We start from the raw sequence: 14,913 nt of genomic DNA on the forward strand, positions 1-14,913 counted from the left end.
AGAGAATGACTTTAGAAAAGGAGATAGTGGTAAAACTAACAGGGAAGTAAGCCATGACTGAAGATAGGTAAAATCAGTCTGAAAATATTTCCCCCATCAATTAAAAGGGTGTCCAATATAAACCGGTGCACTTTCTGGTTGCATGTTTCTAGTCCGTGTATCCCACGTGCAAAGACCATTTCATCTGGATAGACAATATTAATGCAGACTTTTCTTGTGATGGTATGTATTAGCACACAGACCTCCCAAGTAAGTAGCATTCCTATGTCCCATGAAACATTTGAAAAGACCATGACATTCACTCCTTTGTGGGTTGAACCACATGATCTACCTCATGCTTTTGCATCATAATCATCAAGAAACAGAATATTTTCCTTTTCCTTCCTGTTCAAGTTGTCCCTTGACCTACCTCTGGCCTTTTGGGAAGATACTCTATGGATCACAACTCAAGAGGAGAGGAGGGAAAAGAAATGGGAAAGCCATTTCACAGATGATAAGTGCTAAGTGCTTGTACCTCATTAAAAAGCAGATAATGAGTTTTATGATTCTTTCCCTGGGAAAGAGAAGGCACTACCTGAGCTACCTCTGTAGAATATTGGTTTGTGTGGCAGATGGTGCTTTGTGGGTCTCATAATGGCTTTATGTTTTTAGTTTGGTTCCCTTGTGCTGCAGGGTCACAGTACCAGTTTGAGGCTGATCAAATCTCAATCATATCGGATTTACTGACTTATTTTGCTACTCTCCTTATCCTTTACTTATTATTTATATTCTAGCTATATTCACTGCCCTCCCCTTTAAAAGAATTTACCTGTCTTTCAATGGAAGGGAAAGTTATAAAAATGGAGCCATTAGGACATGACAGGGAATAAGAAGCTGGGAGATGGTTGGGCACCAGAACAATTATTTGTATCAAAAAACCAATGAAAAGGGTAGCTACTATGGTTGAGCCAAACCTTGTTCCTAAGCACCCTGGTAGCCCAGGCACAAGGGAAGCATGATGACCACTTCTATGTCACTTCATACATCTCACCATTAAATACTCTAGAATTGTGGGATGAACAGTAATAGGCCAGCAAGCATGCTTTCCACAGGCTTTCTGATGCATGGAGACCCTTACCTGATAATATGGATGCAACAGCTGCAATGATGAAGGACACAATGACACCAGGTCCTGCCATTTCCTTGGCCACCAGGCCAGATACCACGTACATCCCAGTGCCCACGCAACTGCCAACGCCGAGTGAGATGAGGTCCACTGTGGTGAGCACCTGGGCTAGCTTGGTGCCATGTGCTGAGGTGGCCCCTGTGCCCTCCAGCATGGACTCCACTGGTTTGGTGCGCAGGATCCTGGAGTGCATGGCATACCAGGTAGCCCCCCATTGCACCCGCCGGGGGTCCAGGGAAGCCAGGAAGCCACTCATCCTGACCTGTAGGGGTTCTGGTGAAGGTCAACCAATGGAAGAGGGCAATGGAAGCCTTAGTGGGTGCTTCTGGAGCTCATCTAGTGCACAGTGGTCTCCCTTTTAGGGAAGATCCAGAGAGACCTGGAACAGCCTTCTCCTGGGCATGAATATCTGCAGGAAAAACACAAGAAAGGAGAAGAGACTAAGTGGGGCACAAACCGTGACTCAGAGGCACGCTGGGAAACCGGCCTATAGTGTTTATTCATACACAGGAGCATTACATTTCCCACTTTGTGTCCCCTGCACTCCTACATGATAGTCTGTAGTTTGCACTGTGTTGTATAGTTGTTCTGAAGAGTCTAGTCTGAGTCAGCGCACTGCCTCTTGCTTCTTTGGGACCTTGCCTAAGTCACTTCATTTCTCTGTACTCCGGTTTTAACTGTATAATGGGGATAATAAAGTCAGCTTGGTGGTTATGTGAAGATTAAATTAGGGTATGTCTGAAACAAGCTTAAGACAATGCTTGGCATATGGAATGTGCTCATCTGTCTGAACTCTAAGAACTTTTTACCTGGCTTTGCCAAGACTTGGTCTGTGTTTCTTGGGCATGTCTTTTAGGGACACAATATCGTCATTTTTAACATAAGGATGTAAAATTAGCTCTAGGGCTCTCAACAGGGTCAGTGCCATCCAATGAGGTTGCTTTGGATCTTGTTCTCAAATAAAATAAAAATTTTTTTGTTATTGTACACACCCAAATATATTTTTAATGAGCATATATTAGTCTAATAACCAGGTAAATACAAATAAATACAAACCAAGATTAGTAAAATGTGTCATAATTATTGAAAAATTTCTTAACATAATGAATGATGCACATAGCTCTAATTTATCCATACTTATTCATACAATGTATAAAGTAACCAATAGGTTCACTGTTATGAATGAATAGCATAATTGAAGTTTTCACTTGACCTAGTGAAAAATGTTTTGAACGTTTTCTTGCTCTCAAAGATTAGAGATGGGAGAGTGCTCCTGGCATTCGGTGGGTGGCCTCCAGAGATGATAAACATGCAAGAATATCTCATCAGGCATTCTTGTAGATAAAAATTATGGTTAGATGATCTGAACCTAAAACCTAACTCTGTTTTACATATAAACACATGGGATTTGGAGGAGGCGGTATTAATACACAAGTTCATTGAGTTTTTCAGGGATGCAAGTATAGAATAAATTGAAGGAAGGTTGCACCTTCTTTGGAGGGGTTCTTCACCATTTCAGAAAACCACGGCCCCATGGCAATGCAACGTGGCACCGTATCTCCCCCACCGCACACGTGTGACAGCTTGCCATTTGGAGCTGTCCCATTTGCAGTATTTCTTCATATACTGCATGCATCTGACAGCTTCAGTTGGATGTGCCTGAGTGTTTACGTACTGAAATGTTATCCACAGGCAGGTTCTCTATGAGTTTTGCTTCAGGACATTAAAGAGGGGTGTGACAAATGCTTATTACTAAAGAGATGTTGGGTTTGATAGAATTGAGAACTATTGTGTTAGATGATTTCAAAAGTTTTGTCAAAGTAGAAAATTCTATGAAGCTACTTTCTTTGGCAGTCAGTCAGCAGTGTTATAAACTTCTATAAAGGAAAATGTAAAGTACAGCTGAATATTGTACTGTGCTGATAAGCCTAGGACATTTATATTTATAATAAATACCAGCCCACCTAATCTACCCATATTAATGAATGCCACTTAGAACTTAATGTAACACTTGTCTGCTTCTGAAGCTTTTGCAAACACCGCCTAATTAGGAGAATCATGTGAAATGCGGCAGTTTGGTTCACAGACTTGGGTGATGGCCCTAGATGAGTGGGCCCAGATGGCCCAGATGCGTGGGATGTGCACCTGCTGCTGAGGGAGGCAGTAGGAGGTCTCCATCCTGGCTGCACAGTGGAACTACCCAGGGATCTTTCAGAAACACTGGTGCCTGGTTGCTTTTTGCTGTGTTGTAAATCTTAACACCACCTTGAAATGTCAATCCAGTTTGATAGCCACTGTATATGCCAGAGTCATTTAAAAGCTTAGAGTGTCAGCAGCATTTTTTTTTAAAGACTTTTACATTTGTGAGAAAATATGTCACATGCATACCAGGAAAGCTACAAAAACACCTGCTTTGCTTGAGTTCTAGAGCTCTTTTGGGGAATCTAATGTATTATTATTTGCTTAATTCCAACTCTGCCAGCCATACTGAACATCCATTATGCACGAGACATAGTGTTAGGTTCAGGGGTGCAGAGAAGTGGTACCTGCTCTCATGGAGCCTCCCATCTAGAATGGGAGGTGAGCTAAGTCACAACACAAAGGAGGGGCTTTGTTTGTTTGTTTTTCTGAGAAGTTTTTTTTTTCCTATTACAAGAGCATAGCATGACTTTTGCAGGAGAATCAAACAATATAAACGATGATATTCAATGAGGAGAGACAAGGCATATAATACACAGGTAGACAAACAGAACCAGATGGTTTCAGAGAGGGATAAGGGCTATGTTATGGGTTGAATTGTGACCCCCCTCAAATTCATATGTTGAAGCTTTAATGCCCAGTACCTTAGAATGTGACCTTATTTGGAAATAGAGTAATTGCAGATGTAATTAGTTAAGATGAGGTCATACTGGAATAGGGTGGGCACCTAATCCAATATGACCAGTGTCCTTCTAAAAAGAAATTTGGACATAGAGCTTCATACACAGAGAACAAGGTGGAGATGAAGGCAAAGATCAGGGTGATACATCTATAAGCCATGAATCATCCAAGGATTTCTGGAAAACCACCAGAGGTTAGGAGAGAGCCGCGGGACAGATCCTTCCTCACGGCCTCAGAAGGAACTGACCCTGCCAACACCTTGGTCTCGGACTTCCAGCCTCCAAAACTGTGAGATAATCAGTTTCTGTTGCTTAATCTGCCCAGTGTATTATATTTCTTACAGCAGCCTTAGCAAATGAATACAGGCTACCAAGGAAATCAAACAGGGTGATGAAGGGGCGAGGGGGCCTCTATGGTCATGGCACTGGCTCCTGAGTGATGGAAAAGGAGCCAGTCGTTCCAGGTGTCACTCTTCCTGCAGGGGGCGCACAGTAGAGGACAGGAGGGCCTGTTCTGGGAACTGAGTGAGACTAGGGCAGGGCGAGGAAGAGGAGGAGGATCTGAGTGCTGAGTGAGAGATTTACGTGAGTTGACTCAACAACACCACCTTTACAGATGAGGCAGCGAAGCCGGAGAGGTCCAGTCACTTGAAGTCACGGGGGCCCATGAAGGCAGAGCCAGCAGAGCCAGCACGTCGCTCTGCAGCCTCTGCTCACAGAGCTCACGGCCTTACTCCTGGCTCTCCTGCTTGGCGTGCGCAGGGTCAGGCTGCTGGGGGGCTCCCAAGCCAAGGCGAGGGGCTTGAGGTTGCGCTACATACCGCGTGAAGCCACTGGAGGGTTTTATTCCGGAGAGTGACACGATATGATTTATATTCTTAAAAGCTCATTGTAGCTGCTGTGCAAAGTTAACTGAGCCTACGCAGCGGCCCCCAAATTTTTTGGCACCAGGGACCGGGTTTGCGTAAGACAAATTTTCCACGGATGGAGGTTGGGGGGCTGGGGGAGGGAGAACAGGAGGCAGAGCTCAGGCCGTAATGCCCACGAAGTGTTTGCTAACTAGTCTCCTGCTGTGTGGCCTGGTTCCTAACTGTCCATGGACCGATACTGGTCTGTGGCCCCCGGGGGTTGGGGTCGGGGGCCCCTGAACTGAGGAATCATGCCTAACGGTAAGTTGGTCCCAGGACGGCTGAAAAGTTGAGTGGGATGTGCACCTGCTGCTGAGGGAGGCAGTAGGGGGTCTCTGTCCTGGCTGCACAGTGGAACTACCCGGGGATCTTTCAGAAACACTGGTGCCTGGCCCCCACGCCAGAAACCCCAATTTAATTGAACTGAGGTGTGGCTTAGATATAGGGATTTTCAGAGCTCCCCAGGTGGTTCTAGCAAGGCATGGTTGAGGCCCACTGCCCTATACCACTCGGCATCACTGACCCAGGTAATGCCTGTGCTGAGGGATTTTATGTGTCAGCCTGACTGGAATTAGGATTGCCAGATAGCTGGTAAAATATTATTTTTGGGTGTGTGTGTCAGGGTATTTCTGGAAGAGATTAGTGTTTGAATTGGTAGGCTAAGAAGATGGCCCTCATCAGAATGGGTGGGCATCGTCCGATCTGTTGAGAAGAAAAAGACAGAGGAAGGGTGAATCCATGGATTCAGCTTGAGCTGAGACATCTGTCTTCTCCTGTCCATGGACATTGGTGTTCCTGGTTCCTTTTAAAGTCAGACAGGAACTTACACCAATGGTCCCTCCTGATTCACAGGTCTTCAGACTCAGGCTGAATTACAATACAACACCGACTTTGCTGGTTCTCCAGCTGGCAGGCAGTTAATTGTAGGGTTGTTCGTCCTCTGTAACATGTGAGCCAATGCCTATAATAAACCACCTCATACATATCTGTACGCACATGTAGCCTATTGATTGTATTTCTCTGGAGAACCCTGCCTAACCTGCTGCCATTTTCCGCTTAGGGCCACATGTCTGACAGATCCATCCTGTTTCTCTTCTGGGCAGGCAGCTGGGCCTCTCAACAGCTGTCTCCTGTTGGCGGTGACCACGGATGCTGTGCTCTCTGGAGACAGCCCCTGGGATACTTGTCCTGATCAGCCTTCATCAGAAACTGTCACAGGGACACTGAGCAATGAACTGGGCTTGTTAGAGAGGTGTTGACTTCTATTTAGGGGACAATTAGAAACCGTGGTGAAAAAACATAGAGTCGAGTACAACAAAAGTGGAGGGTGGTGAGGATTCCTTCCTGGCTCTGTTCCCTCTACGTAATTCTCCTCAGTGCTTGCTTTACACTGTTGAAAGTAGGGGCTTGGGGCATTTCCTGTCTTGGTTGGAAATCTACTGGAGGGAACAAAATGTACAAGAGAAAACATGCTTCTAAGTGACTATTGACAATATCCATATTCAATACCCCCAGATTATGTTACTCAAAGATAGTTTTGGAAGCGCATCGCTGTTGTCTTTCCAAGATGAGCAATAAATGTGTGTTGTGCTTTCTCCAGCACTTTAATTCAGGTTTCTCAAAATACTTCACAGCTTTAACTGAGGAAGGCGTACAAGACCTCTGGGAGGAGAGCCATCGTTGTGGTGTTTGCTGGGGTGCTGGAGGGTTCAGCGGGCTCCCAGTATAATTGACGGTAAGAGCAGGTTTGGGTAAGGATGAAAATAATTATGGCTTAGAAGTTCGCTGAGGTGGGATTATCGAATTAGATTGGAGCCTGCCTTTGGAGGAGAGGAGAGGAAGGAAACGAAGGATAACAAAACAGTAAACAGCTCCAAATCATTCCTGCCTGATTTTGCAAATGCACTAAGGGATCACTGAAATCCCTTTATGACATTCCCTGTGAGTAATTGTCCGGCCTTTGCTGAAACAGCTGGAGCAGCAGGGAACATTGGTTGGTAGAAGCAGCCTCTTCCTACGATTGGTTGCACAGCTATGATTGCTACAGAATTCTTCTAATCAGTGTCCCCTGGCAAACTGAGGTTACAGTTAGAGGGAAAGGTGCCTGGTTTGATAAGCTCCACCTGGTGACTGCAGGGTCAGAAGGAGCTTTCCAAGCCCTTCCCCTGACTCCTGTGTCTTCGGGTCCCACGCTGACCCTTCTCCCTCCAGCCTCATTGCTTTTCCTCCTCTGGGCTGAGCTCCTGGATCCTGGTTAAGGACATGATTCAGCAGTCAGATTCCCTGCGTTCCAGTTCTGGCTCTGCCCTTCCTAGCTAAGTGACCTTGGGCCAAGCCTCTGATGCTTCAGTGCTGCCATCTATAAAATGGCATGGTGAGGGTACCGAGCTCACAGGGTGCTGGTAAGGAGTGAAGGAGGTAGTACGTGTAAAGCTTTCAGCACAGTGCCTGGCACAGAATGCGTGAGCACCATGGGAGCCTTATCTCAAATTACCTTGCTCTGGCACCTGACCAGGTCTCTTGGTCACCATCTGCTGACACCCTCTCCCACCACTTCCACCTCCATAGGTAGCTCCAGAGGACCCTGGGCCTGCTGCCTGGTCCTTATCCAGGGCTTTTCTCTGCTGAAGCTCCCCTGAATTTCTTCTGGCTGCAGACCTAATGCCCTGGTACTTTCTCTGCAACCAACTTGTGCTTACCTTTCCCATGTCTGCAGAGTAGCTTTTTCCTTTCCCGTGTTTTGTTATCTAAAGGGGCATCTCAGCAGATTTGCTTGGGCCTTTGGGGGTTATACTCCTCTCATTCTTCCACACCCTTGACTTTGCTGCCCAAGATGTACACACATCGTCGAGTGGCGAGGCCATGGGGGCTCACCTACTGTCAGCATGACCCCCTGAAGGCGTGACCCCCGTCTCACCTTCATGCCTGTGACTCACTCAGCCAGAGTCTCTCATGGCAGAATCTCGGCTGAGGCCCTCGGTTCTGTTGCCCCGCTAGTCCTTGCCAGATACAGCTCTGTGTTTGCACCCCAACTGTGGGTGCGCTGGCCTGTCAGTCACTGTGGCTTTACACTGGTGGCCAGACCCAGGTCACATGTGTCTGAATCTCAGGGCCTGCCCTGCCCTAACAAACTGCCATAGGAAGTTGGATTGAGATCTGTGTCCTGGTAACTCCTTTCTGTTGTCCCCAGTTTTGTTCTCCGTTTCTATACAAATTAGGACTAATCTGTTCAAGGGAAAAGTCTTCAAGTTTTTGAAGGCAATTAACATATCTCTTGGAGTCTTATCTTTCCCAGACTAAACATCTTCAGTTTCTTCAGTGACCAGCAGTGTCTCACATGTTAAAGCCTCTCGATCAGTCACATTCTGTTTTGTACTTCTTGGGCAGGCCACAGTTTATCATGCTTGGCATTTTTGGACCATGACAGAGTGGTTAGGAAGATGTCTTGTCCTCTGTGTGTGTGCGCATGCCTCCTAAATCATACAATGGTGGTGCCTGACAAATTCACTCAGATATATAATTGGCTTAAAAACCAGGGTTTCTGGTATTTCGGATCACTAATCTCCCCAGTTATATCTTTGCTAAGTGTCTGATAGATCAAACCCATCTCAAGTAATTTTCGATCACCCGCCATGATACTTAACAATGTGCTAGTCCATTTGTATTGTTCCTGGAATCTCAGATACAGCTGGCTTTGATCTACTTGGAAGGCCTTTAAAGGGCAGTTTGAATCTATGACAACTGAGAAGTTATACAAAAGAGGTCATACCAATTCAGATTCCTTTTCAAAACTTGCTGTTTCTTTTTCTGTTTCTAATAAGTTATTGAGCACATTAACCAGCTTTTGTTACAGTAACAATGTCAAGTTTCAATATGTCACAACAATGACATTTATCTTTTGCTAAGACTCTGTTCCAGGCTGTGGATTGGCTTTGGGCCTTTTCTTCACTCCTGACTGTGGGTCTGTGTTTGCACATCCTGGGGTTCAGGCTAGAGGAGCGGTCCCTACCGGACAGACCCGTTCTCTCCTGCGCAGACCAGGAACAAGGACTAGTGGCAATGTGCTCAATGCCTCTTCTGCTTCTGTTTGGGAGTGACATTTCCCCTGACTTGCCAATGGCTAAAGTAAGTCAAATGACCAAGCCCACAGTTAACGGGGTGCGTTACATGCCCTTAGAATAGGAGGCATTTTGGTCACATGGCAAAGGGTGAGGTTGTATGCTTTTCTTATAATGGAGGATATGAATAGCTGTGACAATTATATAACTTATCTCATTAAGCTATGCTAGTAATTGGAATCATAAGCATGCTATGTTCTAGGCAAAACAATTGCATTTTTGTGTTGAGGCTTTTTTGTTTTCCCTGGAATGGGCAGAAGTCTATGCATCCGAGGAATAAACCTAAAGAGGCTCTGTTGTGTTGGTTCCTGTACTTCCACAATTAATTCTGTAAAGATATAAATGTTGATTTCCTTTAACAAGCAGTATAAATCCAAAATTAATCTGCCTCTGACACCCAGCAGTACAAAACAGTAAGGAGTTGTTCTAAATTTATTTGCTGGAAATAAATAATTAAAAAAAAACAAACCCAAAACACCTTACGAGCATTGATTGTTACTTAGTCTGGGACAATATCTGTGCTTACAAAAGTTTCCCATTCTGCTTCTCTGTTTGTCAACACTCCAGGGGGTGAGAATATCATCTGTGTGTTTATTTGGCAGAAACTGTTGTGAAAACACTTTCCAGAGAATCCCTGGCATCTAGTTAAGCAGGAGGAGCGAGGGAGGCTTGCTCAGAGATCTGGTTATTTAGCACTGAGATCCCACCTTTATCCTCCAACCCCCAAGTCAGGGAGGAAATCACAGCCTGCCGTTTCTGTTCACTCTTTTCTCCCCTCATCGCAGGTCCAAGATCACAGGTCCCTGCATGGCATCATGGGCTATTCATTGAGCATTTAGTAATATTAACCAAAAAAAAAAACCAAAACAAAATAAAAATCACAAAACCAGAGCCCAAGGAAATAAAAAATGCCCCATTAATGAGATTCCAGTTGGAAAGCCTTCTTTTAGAGGATGCAAATCACACAAGAAAATCATTTAATCTTTGCATGCCATTGTAAAAGATCTAAGACATTCTATTAAATAAATCATTGCATGGAAGTATTTAATGAGTTCCTACTATGTGTTTAGCTCAATTGTGGCTATTGTAGCCAAGCCAGAAATTACTATTAGATACAGGATATCAGGAATTTAGTCAAAACAGAGTTTCAGGGGGTGGAAGTGGCCTCTGTTTGTTCTTCTGGATTCTCTTTCACTCACCTTCTAGCTGTGTCCTGGGGTGCTGCCAGGCATGGCCCACATCCAAGGCTCCCTGGCCCTCTGGTTGGATTGGTCAATGGGAGGCACCAGCAGGCAATAGGGAGAGTGAGGAGAGGGAGGCTCGCTGTTTATCTTCAGCTTCCCTCTGCTGGGTCACTGTGTCCATCCGCTAAAGACCATGGCTCCTGCCAGGTGGCCCTCTCCACACAGCCATCTCTCTCTGAGTCCTGATTATTCTTCTCTCCTTTTGCCCTTTCAGGCAGAGTGTGGTGCTTCCAGAAATACACTTTGCCTCATGATTGCTCTACCTGCACCTTTGTATAATATAGTTATTTTTATCACACTTTCTTCAAAATACAGGATTTGCATGGGCCATCTGCCTCCTGTTGGAACCGTGGTTGATCTATGGGAAAATCCTAGGGCTGGGAAGGTTCCAGGGCCACACTGCCTATGCCTACAGAGACGCTGGGTTTGGAGCAGAGCACTGAGGCTTAGGCCCTCACTCTGCTGTGTGACCTTGGGTGAGTCTCAAAATCTCTGAGCTACCGTTTTCTCATCTGAAAAATGGGAGTATTAATAGTTACCTTGTAGAGTTGTCATGAAGATTTAACAAGATGATGCTTGTGGATGTGGTTTAGAAACTACAAAGCAGCTTATTAGTGTAGGCATTGAAACAGTGACCAATGCCCTACATGATGGCTGAGACACAGAGACTTGGTGATTGATGAAAATGGACCAAACGCTCTTTGCCATGCTGGTTGTACCAAGGTAGGAGAGCGAGCCATTAATGTTTGGAAAACCTCTGGATAGGAAGAATAGTATAACGATACTTCTTCTGGTTCACATTTGGTTAGCCAGAAAAGTTAGCTAGAACATATTTCCCAAGCATTCCAATTACTAGGAGTTCAACTGCAAGCAAAAGTTATTAGGAAATATGGTGAGCTCATAGGCCACTTCTAAAACACACGCAGATTTTTAAAGTTAACACTGTAAAAGGTGAGAGTGCACCATCATACAGTGAGCATATGACAGTGAATCAGAGACCTCAGGTATTGCCCTTAGCTTTGGTGAGATCTTGAGTAGGTCAGGGCTCACTGAGGATTTTATTTTCCCATTTAAAAAAATATGATAATGACTTACTTTGTTAATGCAATGCTACAAATTACAAAGGGCATACATATGTGATGCCTAAGGTGGATTTTTGTACAAAAATTCTTATCTCCCCACCCCAAGTGTGATCTGAGAGGACATTATGAAATAATGAAATCATAGGATGTTTGAGATCACCTAGTACACCATCTTCATGTCACATGTAATTGATTTAAGTGTTGTTCAGCCTCCAGAAGCCAACCTGCACCCACTCGGGCTGGATGCCAGTCTCAGCATGTCATCATATTCCAGAGAGAAACTGCAGCTGGACTCCTGAGATACTGAGGGGTAAGTATACTTTGCTGAAGCCTTCCAGACAAAAATGGAGAAATGCTATCCCATACCACACAGAAATCCCTGCTGTGTCTGTTCCCTGTGGCTGCTGTAACAAATGATCATAAACTTAGTATAAAATAACACAAAGTTATTGTCTTACAGTCCTGAGTCTGCAGGGCTCAGTGCCTTCTGGAGGCTCTAAGGGACAATCTATTCCCTTGCCCTTTCCAGCTTCTGGAAATTAGAGGCCACATGCATTCCTTGGCTTGTGGTTCCTTCTTCGTCCTCAAAGGCAGCAGCATAACATCTCTCTTTTCTAACCTCCTGCCCCTTTCTTGTAATGATCCTTGTAACTATATCAGGCCCAGCTATTTAATCCAGGATAATCTCAAGATTTTTATCTTAATCCCCTCTGCACAGTCCTCTTTATCATGTAAGGTGACATGATCACGGGTCCTGGAGATTAAGACAAGGACAGCTTTGGGATCATTATCCAGCCTACACACCTATTAAGAGCCACTCTAGACATATGTCCCTTTGTATGTCCATACTCTCTGGCAAACTTCTCTCTTTTCTTTCTTTTTCTGAAAAAACTTGGCTCAGCTTTTCTCCAAACCTCCTCTCCAATATTCTATCCCTAATTAAAAGCAAACACCACCCCCCACCCCCAACCCAAACCATATCTTCCTACTGTTCCTCAAGAGTACGCTTCGAGAGCAATCCAGTCAGCTACCTTCAGATGAGCAGCTCTGGAGCCGAGCACTGAAGTGACCTCTCTAAGGCCACACACCAGGTGCTGGCAGGTCTCCTCACCTCCACGCCTTTCTGCTCCATTTTTTTCTTCTTTTTCTTTTTTTTTCTCCATGTCTCACAAAAGAGCTGAATGTACCTCTGAAGACAGGAGGCAAAATAATGCTAGCTCTGTGAATTGTCTCTTCTTGTGTGAATCCGTAGACTGCCACAGATTGACAGAAAAGATCTCAATGAGAAGGACTTACTGCTTCACTTCTAAGAAGGTGAACGAAGCTGCCTACATTTTCTACATACGGAATCGCTCTCGCGTCAGACTTGGGATGATCCCCCAAATTAGGTATTTGCTAGGTTGTTCCTTTAAAATATATCTTCCTCTTAGGAGCTGAGGGAAGGGACAAGAGTGGTGAAATGTTCCTCAAAGCTCCTTCTAGTGATGGCCCCAGTGGGAATTTCTCCATCCCAAGAGTCTTCTTAATGCTTTACTTACATAGTTAACTAGTGGCTTTCCCAGCATGGCTCAGGAAAATCCTTATGCAAGTTCACCCCTGAAACTATTCTCCCTGGATGTGCTAGATAGAGCTGCCCATGTGAGATGCTCCCTCACAAGTCAACAACTGCAATTTGAATACCCGACTCTGTGCCTTTGAGTTTCAGCTCATATTTGAAACTACTTTTATTTTCTCTGTTCACTGTGTCTTAACCCATACGCAGGCCTCTTCTGAAGTTTGGATTCAGTTATTCTGGTGATTGGCCACCTGCTTCTTTGAGATCCCTTCCACTGCCCCCAAAAGATATTTCTACGATTCTAAAGAGTCTGCATTTTAAGTCAGGCAATGTCAAGTAGACCAAGTTTTGATAACAGCCATTTTTATGTGATATAGCAATAAACAGACAAGTGGACAGAATCTTCCTTTTATCAGTGTAGGTCATCATACATGCTGCATGAACTTTTCAGTTCTCACCAAAGCTTGACTCCACATAAGCAGCCCCACTCTACTCTTGGCTTGTACTGTTCTCAACACACACCATCTGCTTTAATGTCTTCAGAGCCCCCAGTAAACGTCTGGCACCATGTGCACAAGATGCAGAGACAAGAAAGAGGATGACGATGGCCTGTGCCCACTAGGAGCTCCTGGGATGGCCAGGGAGACAGGCATGACAACGAAGTGACCAAGCAGTGTGATTCGGAGGTCTCCCTACTCACCACAATGCTTTTACCTCTTAGTCTTTTTTTTTTTTCTGTTTTTCTCACCTTCTTCCCCTCCTTATCATGAAGCTATAACCATTTTCATGTTCTTTTGGGACTCAGTTCTGTCCTGTCTGTCATTAAGTGTATGTTTACCACAAGGGCCTCCTCTTCTGTGATTTCCTGTGGGAACCCCAACTCAGCATACATTAAATTTGCCCAGATTGTTTCAGGCTCACGGGCTTGGATCTCCTCAATACCCTACAAATGGTTTTGTACCACAAAGAAAATAAAATCTAGATTCTTTACTGTGGCCTAGAGGGCCCAACACATTCTGGTGTCTACTTCATCTCTGAATTCACCTCCTGCCATCATTCTTTTTGGCTCATCCACAACTGACCTCCTTTCTGTTGTTGAAAAACACTGACCCTTCATTATTTCAGGGGCTTTGCACTTGTTTCCTCTACCTGGAATGTCTTGCCCTGCGTCCTTGCACGTCTCTCTCCTCATGATTGTGGTCTCAGTAGAAATGTCACCTCTATGGAGGGAGACCTTCCTCTGCCACTTGAGATAAAGGTAGCCCTGTCTTTCATCTCCCTCCCCTTGTGTTCCTTCTTTCTATCTGTCTGTCTATCTATCTATCATCTATATATCTCCTATATTTTTAAATAATTTATTGCCATTTGACCTTTGTGTTTTTATTTTCTATATCCTCCCTCCATAACCTCCTTGAAGGTAGGGATTTTTTGCTGAATTCCTAGTGATTACAGCAGGGACTGCACACTGTAGATAGGTAATCAACAAATATTTGTAGGAAAAAAAAGATTCCTCCATAGTTAAAAAGAGTGCTAGGCATAAAATATTTCTTTATAAAACATATCACTTATAAGAGCAGTTTGTAGTAATCCCTGCTATCTTGAGACATCTATTGCAATGTAATTTCTTTGTTAATTACTCTGTGCACAGAATCAAAAAACATAAAACCTTAGAAATCATTTGGCCCAAGTCTCAGATTTCAAAAATGAGAAAATTCTTTATTTTCATTGGGAAACTAAATGATTTATAAATAAGTGTAATTATAAATAAATCATCTCTCTATATCTTTGATCTTTTTACATTCATTAAGTCAAGGGAAGACAATTAAAAATCCACATTATTATATTAAAATCTTCAACATGAAATTATTAAAATTGAGTTAAGGCTAGAGTTGTACTTCTTGATGTAGACATTTCACTTAGCTCTGTGGAGACCTTAAACAGTCTTTTACCTAAGCGGAGTAG

At 44.2% G+C, this 14,913-nt stretch overlaps 1 protein-coding gene and 1 non-coding gene across 3 annotated transcripts in view; both read right to left on the reverse strand.

Annotated features, from left to right (window-relative positions):
- SLC7A14 (solute carrier family 7 member 14) overlaps positions 1 to 14,913 on the reverse strand; it is a 99,540-nt gene that overhangs the window by 47,727 nt on the left and 36,900 nt on the right. For both annotated transcript variants that reach the window (XM_054576983.1, XM_054576987.1), the window contains exon 2: positions 1,118 to 1,574. In XM_054576983.1, coding sequence (XP_054432958.1) covers positions 1,118 to 1,421 — 304 coding nt within the window. In that variant the 5' untranslated portion in view covers positions 1,422 to 1,574. The remainder of the gene's footprint in view (positions 1 to 1,117; positions 1,575 to 14,913) is intronic.
- Positions 12,556 to 12,687, reverse strand: LOC129077401 (small nucleolar RNA SNORA75). The gene has a single exon (XR_008529853.1). It is a non-coding gene; the product is annotated as a small nucleolar RNA SNORA75 (small nucleolar RNA).

Source organism: Pteronotus mesoamericanus, unplaced genomic scaffold (genome assembly GCF_021234165.1).
Source record: "Pteronotus mesoamericanus isolate MK-2021 breed Mesoamerican mustached bat unplaced genomic scaffold, CSHL_Meso_final contig_116, whole genome shotgun sequence".
Classification (NCBI taxonomy): Eukaryota; Metazoa; Chordata; class Mammalia; order Chiroptera; family Mormoopidae; genus Pteronotus; species Pteronotus mesoamericanus.